At 43.0% G+C, this 16372-nt stretch overlaps 1 protein-coding gene across 2 annotated transcripts in view; it reads left to right on the forward strand.

Moving 5' to 3' along the window:
• Positions 1-16372, forward strand: part of PALM2AKAP2 (PALM2 and AKAP2 fusion) — a 735219-nt gene that overhangs the window by 373195 nt on the left and 345652 nt on the right. The window contains exon 7 of one of the 2 annotated variants that reach the window (XM_069238531.1): positions 15136-15840. The exons of the other annotated variant lie outside the window; for it this stretch is intronic. Within the exon in view, the coding sequence (XP_069094632.1) occupies positions 15136-15840 (705 nt within the window). The remainder of the gene's footprint in view (positions 1-15135; positions 15841-16372) is intronic. 2 annotated transcript variants of the gene reach the window in all.

Below are 16372 nucleotides of genomic sequence, written 5' to 3' on the forward strand. Positions count from 1 at the left end.
CAACAGGGTCGCAAGAAGCGTGTGGAAAAACCAAGGCGCAAAATAACTGCCCATGAACTGAGAAAAGTCAAGCGTGCAGCTGCCACGATGCCACTTGCCACCAGTTTGGCCATATTTCAGAGCTGCAACATCACTGGAGTGCCCAAAAGCACAAGGTGTGCAATACTCAGAGACATGGCCAAGGTAAGAAAGGCTGAAAGACGACCACCACTGAACAAGACACACAAGCTGAAACGTCAAGACTGGGCCAAGAAATATCTCAAGACTGATTTTTCTAAGGTTTTATGGACTGATGAAATGAGAGTGAGTCTTGATGGGCCAGATGGATGGGCCCGTGGCTGGATTGGTAAAGGGCAGAGAGCTCCAGTCCGACTCAGACGCCAGCAAGGTGGAGGTGGAGTACTGGTTTGGGCTGGTATCATCAAAGATGAGCTTGTGGGGCCTTTTCAGGTTGAGGATGGAGTCAAGCTCAACTCCCAGTCCTACTGCCAGTTCCTGGAAGACACCTTCTTCAAGCAGTGGTACAGGAAGAAGTCTGCATCCTTCAAGAAAAACATGATTTTCATGCAGGACAATGCTCCATCACACGCGTCCAAGTACTCCACAGCGTGGCTGGCAAGAAAGGGTATAAAAGAAGGAAATCTAATGACATGGCCTCCTTGTTCACCTGATCTGAACCCCATTGAGAACCTGTGGTCCATCATCAAATGTGAGATTTACAAGGAGGGAAAACAGTACACCTCTCTGAACAGTGTCTGGGAGGCTGTGGTTGCTGCTGCACGCAATGTTGATGGTGAACAGATCAAAACACTGACAGAATCCATGGATGGCAGGCTTTTGAGTGTCCTTGCAAAGAAAGGTGGCTATATTGGTCACTGATTTGTTTTTGTTTTGTTTTTGAATGTCAGAAATGTATATTTGTGAATGTTGAGATGTTATATTGGTTTCACTGGTAATGATAAATAATTGAAATGGGTATATATTTTTTTTTGTTAAGTTGCCTAATAATTATGCACAGTGATAGTCACCTGCACACACAGATATCCCCCTAACATAGCTAAAACTAAAAACCAACTAAAAACTACTTCCAAAAATATTCAGTTTTGATATTAATTATTTTTGGGTTCATTGAGAACATGGTTGTTGTTCAATAATACAATTAATCCTCAAAAATACAACTTGCCTAATAATTCTGCACTCCCTGTAGATCCCTTCGACTGTTTTAAATAGAGTGTTCTTAGTCTCATTTGTGAATGCATATATTCTGGATGTCATTGCTATAACGAGAACCTCAATTATTACAAATTATATTTTCAAGGTCCTTCTGCCAAACATAAATCGTTCTTGGCTCCATTTAGTTACAGTTGATTGATATCTGTTCAGAATTTCTGTATTCCATTTGGTGTAGAATTCCAAAGTTATTATGAATTTTTACTTCATGAAATAAAGATCGTCTTTGATTTGTGATGGTAACTAATAAAATATTAACTGATAATCTCAGCCAATATTTCCCTGAATTGGATATTTATAAACATTGGAAACTGGCAATTGGTTTCGGTCTTCAACATTGTGAAATGTCCTTACAATTATCCTCTGGATACAAAATATCCTGGGCTTGGCTGAGCATGGTAGTGAAATATGTTGGACATATCAAACAACCGCTTCTGTCAGATGATATATGAATCATATCCTGAATAATTCTGATTCTTAGTTTCTGTAGCAAATTAGAATTGGCCTGCAGAAATCAATAACCCAAACAGAATTGTTAGATCTTGTTGACTGTAAACATCTGCTAGGGAGCATTGTTATGGGACAATACAAAACTGAGGAACATGAAGGAAAGTCTCCCAAAAATATAATCAAAAACCTGGCAAGCCATTATTGATGTGTAAACAAAAGGTAGCACACTTTTTTTTACCCAGAGGAACAAATTAATCTGAAACTCAAGCATTTTGAAATAGGAATATAGAATGGCAAATACAGGAACATGTAAAACATATTAGGGAGCACAGATATCTTGTTTTAATTTACATTCATAATTAGGGAAACCATTAAGTCCTAAATTCGCCTCAGTGACAAGTTCACATGTGGCATGCATGTTTGTACTTTAAGATAAACAGTCATTCAAGTTCTGAAGAAACAACACCCGAAATGCAAAAGCTATTTAAATGATTGAGTACCACATGACTTGGTATGTTCAATGTCATTACCTTGATTATAGGAACATTGACTCAATAACCAGTAAATCTGATGACACTAGCCATTAATGAAATGAAGGTATCAAATGTCTCCCACCAGGTGTGCATCAGTTGCACATGTTTTGAATAGTCCAGACATATAATTTCTATATCAACTCAATTGTATTTACATTGTTCATACCTTCTTTAAAAATCTTTTTTTATAAAAAAAATAAAATTCTGTAGAACTACAGACAGAAGAAACACGGTCCGATCTCTCTTAGAAAAGATCAGTGCATCATAACCTCTGAAAAAGGGCATAACATTTAGGCCCATATTTATACTTTTTGACGCTAAACTGCGCTAACGCAGTTTAGCGTCAAAAAGTTTTGCGCCGTCTAACGCCATTCTGAAGCGCCATGCGGGCGCCGTATTTATGGAATGGCGTTAGACGGCGCAATCAGACCGGCGCTGCCTGGTTTGCGTGGGAAAAAACCACGTAGACCAGACAGCGCCGGCGTAGGGGGAAAATGGCGCATGGGCGTCTTAAAATGGGGCAAGTCAGGTTACGTCGAAAAAATCGTCTTAACCCGACTTGCGCCATTTATTTTCGACGCCCATCCCCCATCAACATGACTCCTATCATTGTAAAGATAGGAGTCATGCCCCCTTGCCCAATGGCCATGCCCAGGGGACTTCTGTCCCCTGGGCATGGTCATTGGGCATAGTGGCATGTAGGGGGGCACAAATAAGGCCCCCCTATGCCACCAAAAAAATATATAAAAAAAAAAAAATTATACTTACCTGAACTTACCTGAATGTCCCTGGGGTGGGTCCCTCCATCCTTGGGGGTCCTCCTGGGGTGGGCAAGGGTGGCAGGGGGGGTCCCTGGGGGCATGGGAGGGCACCTGTGGGCTCATTTTGAGCCCACAGGCCCCTTAACGCCTGCTCTGAGCAGGCGTTAAAAAGTGGCGCAAATGCGCCGTTTTTAGCCACGCCAACTCCCGGGCGTCTCTTTTGCCCGGGAGTATAAATACCACGTAAAGTCCTGGGAGTCATTTTTTAGACGGGAACGCCTCCCTTGCATATCATTAACGCAAGGAAGGGGTTCACGCTAAAAAATGACGCACATTCCGGGAACTTTGGCGCTATTCGCCTCTAACGCCATAGTATAAATATGGCGTTAGTTGGCGTTAGTTTTGCGTCGAAATTGCGTCAAAAAAAGCGACGCAATTTCGGCGCAAACGGAGTATAAATATGGCCCTTAATTGCACATTGATGGCACATCATCCTTACTTTAGTGAAAGGGGTATGCCTGCTACTGTGTAAAAAAGTGCCCATGCTTGTCGTATTATAAGGAAATCTTTTTGACCTTGATTACAAAACAGTGTATTAAAAGAATACTGTGACTACATAACCTGAATCACACTGATGAATTTTGGCTTAAAGCCCAAGTGCATCTCTAAGGCTAACATAAACAGCCATCTCTTTGAATGGTATGACTAACAGGGAAGAATGACTTAGGCATTAACAGGGAAGAGTTAAAGACTATCCATCGGATTAAAGGTCACATTACGTTGAAAGATCTGAGTTGTCTATATGTTCTGCCTATTCTGTATCTCTTGAATTACAAGAGTCTCTTCCATGTTGACCGCATTTGTTCTGCTGTGTTGCATAAATAAGGTTATAACTATAAAAGACTGAATGTACCACTTCCACACAGGGACTTAAGCACTTGAACAAACACAACTTGTGCAAAGATGTGACAAACTTATTTTTGTCCTTGTTTCTATAAATGTAATGTTTATCTGGAAATTAATAAAGGGGAACTAGTAAAAAAAAAACCTTATGCATCTCAATGGCCTAAAAATAGTCCCACTATTTGAGATAGCATGTCACTGTCACAATTACTACAATCAGTACTGCATCAGGGGCTCTTGATTGCAGTTGCTGCACTCCTGTAGGTAAGATGTTCGAAAATATTTTTTACAAAATATTGATCTTTGCTTTAAGTGGATTAAACAAGGCATATTTTACTATTTACATTTAGTAAAGTTATAGATTTAGAAACCAAGCAGAGAGACAATTCCTTAATTTACTTTAGAAAGACATTTTTAGAAGGATGATGGAGGGATTCCCAAGCTACAGATATCCTAAAAAAGATCCGGCAATGGATGCTGAATTCATTGTTTTGAAAGCTAATAGATTCTGACAAAAGGGCCTTCTCGTCATGCTTCCTTTTTGTTCTTCAGACCCTTCAGTCTCACCATGATTCATAAATTCTGTACTTTTGCCTGAAGAATGTTGTTCATCTTGGTCAGTACTCCTAACTTTATGTTTTTTATGAACTTTTCCAAGTCTAGCTTTAAAAGAGAAGATTGTTCATACAAGTCTCTTTTAACATTCTTGATTCTCAGAATGGACAATGCCTTTGGTTGATCTTATATGGCATGCTTTGTAGGCTCCTTAATGTTAGTCTAAAGTTAAAAAAATCACTCTCTTCCTAGTATGGTTTTGGTGCTCCATACTTTTTGATCAGACACTATTGCTAATCACTGGACTCAGATCATTGGCATTTTATGTACTGTCATTAAATATGATATGCATTGCTTGTTACGTAGATAACTGTCTCTATTATATTTTGACTCTGTAAGGCATTCAGCTTGCACTCAAAGTTATCCCTTGTAATTGTAAATATCTCATAGTTCTCCTAAAATCCAACAAACCAGGGCCCTCGCCAGCCATTCTAATCTATACTAGAAACAACATTTTTGAGTAACAACAATAACAGCATACAAGAACTATGGTGTACGGAAACTTCAGTTCCCAAATTTATTTCAAAACTATCTTGTGGATTTATTTTCTTGATAGGTATTGGGAAACAGTATGCCTCTTAACCACAAGGAATAAAAGGAATAAAAGGGAAGCTTATACACAACATTTTTGGTATAGAACTAATAATTATGCGTGTGGAGGTCCAGTTGAGACAGGGACTATACAAACTAGGTGTGTCGCGCCGCGTGGTGTGGCGCGAGCCGAATGTTCGGCACAAGCCGGGCGTTCGGCTGGGGCCGCACAGCGCGTTTCTAAAACGCGGCGCGCCCCCAGCCTTTCATGCACTTTTCGAGGCCCCAGGCATTGCATGGGGCCTCGCTCTATCGTTTTCCACCGCCTTGCTGGGGTCTCCTGACCCCCCTTACCTGTTCTTCTTTCTTCCTTCTTGTCCTCTTTCTTTTCTTCTTTCTGGGGTCTTTTTGTTGTACTTTTTTTATGTCTTCTTCCCTTCCCAGGTTACCTTTCTCTTCCCAGCATTCATTGTTCCCTATTCTCTATGGCTTCTATTCTGTTTTGTTCTATGTACCTCTCCCTGTCTAATATGGTGTCCTTTTACTTCCTGTGGGTCACTTCCTGTCTTTTGGTATATAAGGGCTGTGTTTTCTTCATTTCCTTGCGCTGCAACACTTTCTGCTCAGTTAGTGTCTTCGCTCCTGATTTCCTCCCCTTTTGGTTCTGGATTTCAGCATTCTGTGTTTCCTGACTTTTGCTCCTTTTGGATTCCTGTTTGTTTGTTCTTGTTTTTTCCAGGAATCTTCCTGTTTGGAGGTTTTTCCCCTTTTCCTAAGGGTTTTTTTCCCACTGGCGCTATTTTCTGAAGGGCACGGTCTGTTCTTGGCGTCTCCATTGCCTACAGCACCGTGGCTACCAGAAAGAGTCGCCCCTTTTTGGGCCAAAGTCGAACATTGAAGATCCACGCCACCAGATCTGCAAATTCCAGGCGCAAGCAGCACGTGAGTCGTGACAGATTGCAGCGCCCAACCATTCCGACGTCCTCAAACACCATGGATGACTCAGTGGCGGCTGCTGCAGATCCGGAACAATCTCTTTTGACCACGATTCAGCAACAAGCTCAGGAATTGCAACAACTACGCAATGAAAATGCTGCGTTACGACAGGCTTTGGCTCTCCGCACCAGTGATGTTCCAACTATCTCCGCTTCCACCCCTTGTTTCTCTGGTGAACCAACCAAGCTTCGCGAGTTCCTGGATGCATTAACAGTGTACTTCGCCTTCCGACCTACCCAATTCTCCCACGACAGGACCAAGGTGGGTTATCTTATCAGTGCCTTATCCGGTCCAGCCTTGGCCTGGGCAACCCCGATGGTGTCCTCCAACGACCCTGTATTGTCGGACTATTCCACCTTTGTGAGTCGCTTCAAACAGATGTTTAGCCGTCCTGGATTGGAAGCCTCTGCTGAAGAAGCCCTATGTGACATCCAACAAGGCTCGCAAGACGTCCTGCAATATATAACCCGTTTTCGTCAGCTGGCGGCAGAGACCACTTGGGTGGAACGTACTCTGGTAACTTTATTTCGTAGAGGACTCAAAGAAGAAATAAAGGATGAACTAGTACATTCTACCAGAGCAGAAGAGCTTCGTGGCCTGATGGATCAAGCACTGTCCATCGAATATCGTCTTCAGGAACGGAGATCGGAAAAGAAAAGGAGTAGAGGGTTTTCCCAGCCAAGTAGCTCACAAGCTTGCCTACAGCGTTCCGAGGAACCTCGCACTCCTGCTAGAGACATCGAAGGGGAACCCATGCAGGTGGATACTACCCGAGGTCCGCTCTCTGCTAGTGAACGAGAAGACAGACGCAAGAGAGGGTTGTGCCTGTACTGTGGTTCTGCTGGTCACATGCTTCGTACCTGTCCTGTACGTCCGCCCAGGCCTTCGGGAAACGCCACCTCCCGTCCTCTGTAAGAAGGGAGGGGACGGGATCTACAGCTATACCTTCCATCAGCTCCTTTAATGACAATACAACCGCCTTGTTCATTTTTCCTGTCCTGTTACAACTTCCTGACGGTCGTCAAGAAAAGACTATGGCATTACTAGATTGTGGTGCTAGTGGTATATACATGGACAAGACGTGGGCTGCTGCTCACCAAGTTCCTACACAAGCAAAAGAAGTACCCGAACAGGTACACACCGTGGATGGATCCTTGATATCCTCGGGTCCTGTAGACACCACTACCCTGATGTTAAGTCTACAGGTGGGAAACCATCAAGAACACATTTCCTTCGAACTTATCACGTCCCCCAACCATACCATCATTCTTGGAATTCCGTGGTTCATCAGACATAACCCGTATATAAATTGGGTAACCCGGACAGTTTCTTTGTCTTCGCAATTTTGTCATGAGAACTGTTTTACTTCCGACAAGTATTGGTCTCCGAAAAGATCCTTAGATACTGAAGGTGCCACTGGTATGTCCATTAATACGGTCCAAGGGGTCCCAGACCACTATTTGGAGTTTCAGGATGTTTTCCAAAAACCGTCGAAACCTGTGCTACCTCCACATCGAGAATATGATTGTGCTATTCCATTGGAACCCGGCACAATTGTTCCTTTTGGGAGGATGTACTCTCTCACAGAACCCGAAAGAGAAGTTCTTCAAAGACTTCGTGCTCATCAACTATTTTGCAAACCAGAAAAATGTGAGTTCGACATGACGGAAGTCAAATATCTGGGCTATCATTTAAGTCCCACTGGCATAGCTATGGATCAAGAAAAGGTTCAAGCTATCCTAGAGTGGCCTTCTCCTTCTTCCATAAAAGAAACACAATGGCCCTCATTCTGACCTTGGCGGGCGGCGGAGGCCGCCCGCCAAAGTCCCGCCGTCAGGTTACCGTTCCGCGGTCGAAAGACCGCGGCGGTAATTCTGACTTTCCCGCTGGGCTGGCGGGCGGTCGCCTTCAGACCGCCAGCCAGCCCAGCGGGAAAGAGGCTTCCACAATGAAGCCGGCTCGGAATCGAGCCGGCGGAGTGGAAGCTGTGCGACGGGTGCAGTTGCACCCGTCGCGTATTTCACTGTCTGCGCAGCAGACAGTGAAATACATGTAGGGGCCCTCTTACGGGGGCCCCTGCAATGCCCATGCCAGTGGCATGGGCACTGCAGGGGCCCCCAGGGGCCCCGCGACCCCCCCTACCGCCATCCGGATCTCGGCGGTCCGACCGCCGGGATCTGGATGGCGGTAGGGTGGGTCGGAATCCCCGCGGCGGTGCAGCAAGCTGCGCCGCCGCGGAGGATTCAATGGGGCCGCGGTACACTGGCGGGACCCCGCCAGTGGTGCCGGTCCGACCGCGGCTTTACCGCCGCGGTCGGAATCCCCATTGGAGCACCGCCGGCCTGTCGGCGGTGCTCCCGCGGTCCTCCGCCCTGGCGGTCAAAGACCGCCAGGGTCAGAATGACCACCAATGTTTCCTAGGGTTAGCAAACTTCTATCGACAATTCATTCTAGACTTTGCCAGACTGACTAGCCACATAACTCACACCTTAAAAAAGGAAAATTTAAAGAAAGGGTTTGTCTGGACTGAGGCGGCTGAAGCAGCCTTTCAAGAATTAAAGAGAGTCTTCACCCAAGCCCCCATCTTGAGACATCCAGATACCACCAAACAATTTATAGTCGTTACTGATGCTTCTGAGAGAGCCATCGGAGCTGTCTTACTCCAACGACAAGAGGATGATGGTCTTGAACATCCTGTTTTCTACTTGTCTCATATCCTGTCCACAGCTGAACAACACTATTCTGTACTGGAAAGGGAATTATTGGCTCTGAAAACAGCCTGCCTTGAGTGGAGACAGTTTCTGATGGGTTCCAAGGAACCATTTGAGGTGAGGACAGACCACTGTAACCTACAATGTTTACGAAATTTTGTATGCCAGAATAGTCGTCAGGCCCGCTGGGCCTTTTTCTTCAGTCAGTACGATTTTTTTATCACATATATTCCTGGATCTCAAAACATTCTGGCTGATGCTCTGTCTCGCCGATATCCAGAGTGTACTCCTTCCTCATCTCTGTATCTTCTGGAACCCCGTAAGATCATTGGAGTGGCTCAGTCTTTCCTGGAAGAAGTACAACTGGAATACGCCAACCTATCGGACCACGACATTGAAGAACTAAGACCATTAATACATAAGAAACAAGGATATTTTTATTATCAAAACCTGATATTCCTCCCCACTAACAAGGTGCAAGAAAAGGCATTACAAATGTGCCATGATTCACCTGTAGCTGGTCATAGAGGCATCAAGGCCACACAAGAACTTCTTTCACGATTTTTCTGGTGGCCTACCTGGAAGCTGGATGTGGAAAGATACGTTCAGGCCTGTCCCATATGTGCCCAAATCAAGATACCCCATACCAGACCGACAGGATTACTACAGCCTTTGCCTGTTCCACCGGCCCCATGACATACCATCTCTACTGATTTTATGTGTTCACTCCCACCATCAGCAGGAAACCGGGTCATCATGGTCACTGTGGATTCTTTCACGAAGATGGCTCATTTCACTGCCCTGAAAAGGCTACCCACTTCTCAAGAACTAAGTCAAATATTCATTGATCATATCTTCCGTCTCCATGGACTTCCACATACCATAATATCTGATAGAGGACCTCAGTACATTTCCCGATTTTGGAGGCATTTTTGTAAAACACTAAATATTAATAGAGCCCTGTCTTCAGGATTCCATCCTCAGACCAACGGCCAGACCGAGCGTCTGAACCAAGGACTAGAGCAATATCTTCGATGCTTTTGCAATTCTACCCAAAGTAACTGGAACACTTACCTCTCTATAGCAGAATTTTCCTACAATAACTCAGTCCATAGTGCCTCCAAGGTCACTCCCTTTTTCTGTTCATATGGTTTTCATCCTACCTCTTTTCCTACTTCTCCACAATCCAACTCTCCTCTACCCGCTATTACCTATTTCTCCAAACGCCTTCTCCAAATCCATAGACTAATTCGATCTAATTTGTTACATACCAAGAGATATATGAAGAAGGCTGCTGACAAGAGACGTGCTACCAATCCAGACTATCATCCGCAAGATAAAGTCTGGCTCTCCTCCAAATTCTTACCCTCACGTCTTTCTCAAAATAAGTTCACACCTCGTTACTATGGGCCTTTCCGTATTCTTCAGTTGGTCAATCCTGTCACTGTCCGTCTTCACTTACCTCATACATGGAAGATTCATCCGGTCTTTCATGTTTCTCAGCTTAAACCTTATGTGCCTGACCCTTACTCACGTCAGTTTCCTTGTCCACCTCCTGTACTCGTGGATGATGTTCCTGAATATGAAGTACAGGAAATTTGTGACTCTCGTCTTTTTCACAAACGCCTTCAGTATCTGATTCATTGGAAGGGTTATCCTCTCAGTGAATGCTCTTGGGAAGATGCATCTTCTGTTCACGCTCCTCGCCTGATTCCACGCTTTCACCGTTTATTTCCTCTCAAACCTGGCCCTTCGGGAGGGGGACCTACTGTCGCGCCGCGTGGTGCGGCGCGAGCCGAATGTTCGGCACAAGCCGGGCGTTCGGCTGGGGCCGCACAGCGCGTTTCTAAAACGCGGCGCGCCCCCAGCCTTTCATGCACTTTTCGAGGCCCCAGGCATTGCATGGGGCCTCGCTCTATCGTTTTCCACCGCCTTGCTGGGGTCTCCTGACCCCCCTTACCTGTTCTTCTTTCTTCCTTCTTGTCCTCTTTCTTTTCTTCTTTCTGGGGTCTTTTTGTTGTACTTTTTTTATGTCTTCTTCCCTTCCCAGGTTACCTTTCTCTTCCCAGCATTCATTGTTCCCTATTCTCTATGGTTTCTATTCTGTTTTGTTCTATGTACCTCTTCCTGTCTAATATGGTGTCCTTTTACTTCCTGTGGGTCACTTCCTGTCTTTTGGTATATAAGGGCTGTGTTTTCTTCATTTCCTTGCGCTGCAACACTTTCTGCTCAGTTAGTGTCTTCGCTCCTGATTTCCTCCCCTTTTGGTTCTGGATTTCAGCATTCTGTGTTTCCTGACTTTTGCTCCTTTTGGATTCCTGTTTGTTTGTTCTTGTTTTTTCCAGGAATCTTCCTGTTTGGAGGTTTTTCCCCTTTTCCTAAGGGTTTTTTTCCCTCTGGCGCTATTTTCTGAAGGGCACGGTCTGTTCTTGGCGTCTCCATTGCCTACAGCACCGTGGCTACCAGAAAGAGTCGCCCCTTTTTGGGCCAAAGTCGAACATTGAAGATCCACGCCACCAGATCTGCAAATTCCAGGCGCAAGCAGCACGTGAGTCGTGACAAGGTGTCGTGTGGAAGTGGTGTGTGAAAGTGTAATTTGAACAAGGCTTCACAGCCCATTTTTTCATAGCTAGAGTTGCATGATTAGTGAAACTCCAATACCAAGATTAAAACCCAGATTTTCTGATTCAAAGATAATCAATTTAGTGACTAGGCCACTAGGCCATGTATCTTTGAGCACAAAGGGCTAACAAGGATCCCTTGATCAACTCAGTATGATCTTCATCTAGTTTTGTCTCTTCCTTAAGTTAACAAAGGCAATAATTAAACAGTTGAAGGGATAATGTTTGGTTATTCAAACAACAAGAAAGTCTGTGGCCTTTCAGTCAGTGTCAGGCAGACAATTTGAGGAATTTGTGAAGGATAGGCTTTTCTGAACATGAAATAAACAGGGTCAAAGATGTCTGTGGCCTGTGCCCTATGATGTCACCAGTTCTACCAAGTTAAATTTCGAAGTTTAGCTAGTTTAATCTCAAAGACAGATTACAGATTACAGTTGTGAAGAACCCTGTTCTATGAACAGTAAATTGACAGCTACGCCTGCAGTGTCTCGCTCTGCTTTTTTCTTATAGCAGAAGTGTACTACCACTAGTCCGGGGTGCACAGTATACTATCTTTGTACCTTTGTTTTCGGGGAGGCAGAATGGTCATTCCACTAGCGAATTGGTGGAGTTGTTGACTACGCATTACTCTTGCAACACAGAGTTCTCATCAAATTCTGCCAGTCGCTGTGTGGCAGAATTGTTTCCCGTGAAATGTAAGCGAGATTTGCACCATTTTCTATCCCATTCCCAACTAATTACAACGGATTCATTGTACTAAAAAGTTGCTCAACAACTCCTGCTGCAGAAATGGATATCCTCCATCCCATCACCCCAAGTGGGTACCTGCATACACCATCATATTCTGATTTATGCCAGCACTATACCCTGTAAAATAGAATGACCATGAGTCATGTATAACGCTACATAAAAAAAGTAAATACATAATAATGGACATTGGGGATCACCATTGACCACCAAGAAATACCATTCATTGAGTTCAGTATCAAGGAAAGATTGAGGGTTTTGTATCAACCAGTAAGCACCTCATCTTTTGTGTGCTGACCTCATACATTTAATTTTAGGAAGAGATTTTTGTTAGTGCGTCTATTTACTTATCATAATTGTGCACCATTTCACTCAATTTGAGACCCTTTTCTAAAAACACCTTCAATTAATTTCAAATTTCATAATCTTGCTTAGACAGCCCAGGGGTTATGGTGAGCTTACTTCCGAGTCTATCTGGCAGCACTGCTGAGTATTATTTGCAATAGGACCATCCACAGAGGCATGAATGATGGCTTTGTAATATTTTTGTTTTGACCTTTTTACTTTTGCACAAAGATTTGAATTTTTCTTTGACCGTAGTGCCAACTTTATATAAAATATGTTTTCTCTGAGCACCTCATGAATAAGCATATCATGCATGTCCCTGTCTGCATATTGTGTGGCCTGTGATGTTTTCCCTGACTGTATCTTTATTTTGTGCCTCCATATAAAACTGAGGCGTATATTTTCGCTTCAACCACTGTTTGTATAGGCATAGCAGATGCATCTTTCTGTATAATATCTGAATAGCATGTCAGAAATATCAGTGTGCCAAAATATAACTGCCCTAATATTGTGAATCAAAACATCATGAAGGTAATTATTTATAGGTAGGCATAGGTTTATTATAACCTACTTATTTAATTCCACATATGTATCTGGACAATAGGTGTATCTTCGAGGTATGTGGATGTAGAGTTAAGAATAGGAAATCTTTACTTACCTATATATACTTAACCTCTTGGTATTTTAGTCCTCAATATATTTTCTGCAATATATTGATGCATCAAAGATTCCCATGTGATATTTTGACATACAACCTATCATTAATTTTATTATAGCTTGCTAGCACTTGAGCACACTGAGACTAGATGCTATTGTGTGAGTAAATTAACCTCTAAAAATGAATTCATGTATAGTTTCAGATCACCCTGGTGGAAGCCCACATGCACCCCCTTTTTAGAAGAGCAATAATTCTTAATATAAATCGATTGACTCTGAATCTGGTGAGATTAGTTTTCAAAATTATATTTTTAAAGCTTTCACATTGCTGTGTTTTGCCACTAAAGTGTACAAAAAAGTCCTGATGGAATGCTTGAATTAATTTCAGCCACTGGTAATTGGGGCTGCACCCCAGTCTATCATTACTGTGCACATCATGCCAACTCAGTTTGGACCCAGCCATATGCAAATCAATCTTGACCCTGCTCCAATGGGAATAGTCCACCCCAAACTGCTAGGTCAGGTCCTCCCTCAACCAGAACACAAACAGACTAGGAACGGTCTTACTGTAGTTAGGGCTCATCAGCCATGTATGGATTGGTTCCAATGGCACAGTGTGCCTGGGACCCACGTCTGGACATACCTGTCCCACTTAGGGTGACACTCTAAACAATACAAATATGTAATGGATGGAATGCTTCAATTAATCTCAGACACTGGTAATTACTCAGGGCTGAGTTCCAGTCCATTGTTATTTTGCACACCATGCCACCTCAGTTTTGATCCAGCTAAATGTGAATCAGTCTTTACCCTGTCCCACTGGGAACAATCCAATCCGAACTGCCAGGCACGACCTTGCTGAACTGGACACAAGGAAGATAGTACCAATTTTGCAATAGTTCAGGCTCATGGAGCCCCAAGCTAAACCCCTTAAGATCTTGGATGCTCCACACTAGTGAAAAGGGGAATATAAGAACGTATAGAGAAAGGCTGAAAATGAGTTTAAGGTTCTACTGGAAATTATGTCTTAAAAGCTTGGGAAAACTGCACCAAAAAGATTAGGGCTTACCATGATGGATAAAAAATACTGTGCTTTTAGCACAAACTTTACAGAAATTCTAGCTCAACATAAATGTGTATCTTCTTGGAAAAGAAGCAGTAGATCTGTTCTCACGTCCACCAGAGACATCAATAGACCTTGCCTACCTGACCTTCAAATGCCATCCTCCTGATTTAGCCATTGCCCTAGTGAGTACTGTTCCTGTTGTTGATACATTTTGTTCATTCAATTTTTCTCAAATGGATTGTGCTATTTAAGTCATACATATTTAACTTATATGTTTCTGTTTAGTTCTTAAAATTCTTCGTTGTTTTACTGTAATGCTTTTTGAATTATTTATCCTTGCACTATCCCAGAAGTAGGTTTCTGCATGCCCAAACTTCTAAAGTGTGAAATATTAACACTTTTAGGAGTTTTTAGGTTTGCATCCATGGAGTCCTCCGTGCAAAGATTGTGCTAAAACGTAAATCAACCTCTGCCAATAACTCTACCCCATTTCTCAATGTACACCTGCTGTAAACTGAACAAGTATTTGCAAATAACACTAGCTTAATTATGTTTTTATTAATAGCATCGCCCAACAAGGGGTGTTGTTTTTAAACAGCAATGCTAGATGGAATTGCAAATTGCATGCATTTTAATATACCCCAGCACTTAAAGTTTCTATTTTTAAGTTTGGCACTTTTCAATCAATGGAATCTATTTGTGTGTTTAGCACTACCAATCACTCTTTGCACTTCTAACAAGAGAAGAGTATTTTAAAGTTTTGCAAAAACGTTTGGCATGAACATGCAAGAGTACTTTATCATGTAACCACACATGATTGATATGTAGTTAATGCACTCTAACGTGAATGCTGATTTCTTATGGGCCATGGTACAGGTCGGGTCATAATTTTCTTATGTGTCTGTGCAATTAACCAATCACTGGCTTGTTTTGTTGTAACATGCACCTCCTCTCTTGTTTTCATTCAAGCTGTGTATTCAATGGAAATTAATGTGGAGAAAGACAGACAGACGGGAGAAACTAAGATTCTCTCAACATCAGCCATTGGCCCAGAGGCGGTCCACCAAAGAGGGATCAAGGTCTATGATGACGGTAACAAGGTAGTCTATGAAGTCCGTAGCGGAGGTGTAGTAGTAGAAAATGGAGTCCACAAGCTGAGCTCGCATGATGTAGATGAACTTTTACACAAAGCTGAGCAATCAAACATGAGAGGAGGGCTTGAAACTCCAGCTCTGGCTGAGAGGACAGTACTCATTGATGGAAACCTTAGCCGCACAAAAGAACAAATACTCTGTAAGGAGGCAAAGCTAGAAATGGTGAAGAAGGCAGGCAGAGAGTGTCCTGGGACTCTGGATTATCAAAGGGAGAGAGTTAAGAAAGAGGAAATCCGCGACGGAGGTGCAGATCAGCCAGTAACTATGATTTTCATGGGTTACCAAAACATTGATGACGAAGAGACGAAAAAAGTGTTGGGCTACGATGATGCCATCAAGGCTGAACTAGTCCTCATCGATGAGGACGATGAGAAGTCCTTGCGAGAGAAAACGGTGACTGATATCTCGATCATTGATGGAAATGCTGCTGAGTTAGTATCTGGGAAGCTTTTGACAGACACAACAGAACCCTCGTCGCCGGAAGCAAAAGAAGAAAGCCTAACTACGGAACCTGTCCCAGGTACTCAAAAGAAAAAACGCTGCCAATGCTGCATAGTAATGTGATCACTCCCTCTTTCTATCCTTATGTCCAAGTAGCACGGGCGACAACCAACTATTTCCACTTACTAATTGCAATACTGTGACCTGGAAGTGAATGTCTCTGTGGTCTTGCAGTTTGCTTGGATACACTTGGAATTGTTTTGCAACACTTACCCCAGAATCTAAGCCCAATCTATTATTTGTATTTTGAGTGTACATATGTATACACAAAGACATACACATAAAGTGTATATGGATATAAATATACAAAGAGAAAGATAGCATTTGTATGAATTGATATTTATTTTCACCATTTTGTAAATTTTATATTTACTCTTAAATATCTAGATTATCTAATAAGCCTTCCACGTGGCACTAAAGAGTGAACCACTTTTAAAGTGTTTTGGTTGCGTTTCATATTTATATTTTCTTGCCTATGGGGGCAACTAATGCACACCTTCATTACAAGAACCATTTTATAGGCGTCCTTTGCAAATGAAATGCATTCACTA

The sequence above is a fragment of the Pleurodeles waltl genome, chromosome 1_2 (assembly GCF_031143425.1).
Source record: "Pleurodeles waltl isolate 20211129_DDA chromosome 1_2, aPleWal1.hap1.20221129, whole genome shotgun sequence".
In the NCBI taxonomy this organism is placed as follows: Eukaryota; Metazoa; Chordata; class Amphibia; order Caudata; family Salamandridae; genus Pleurodeles; species Pleurodeles waltl.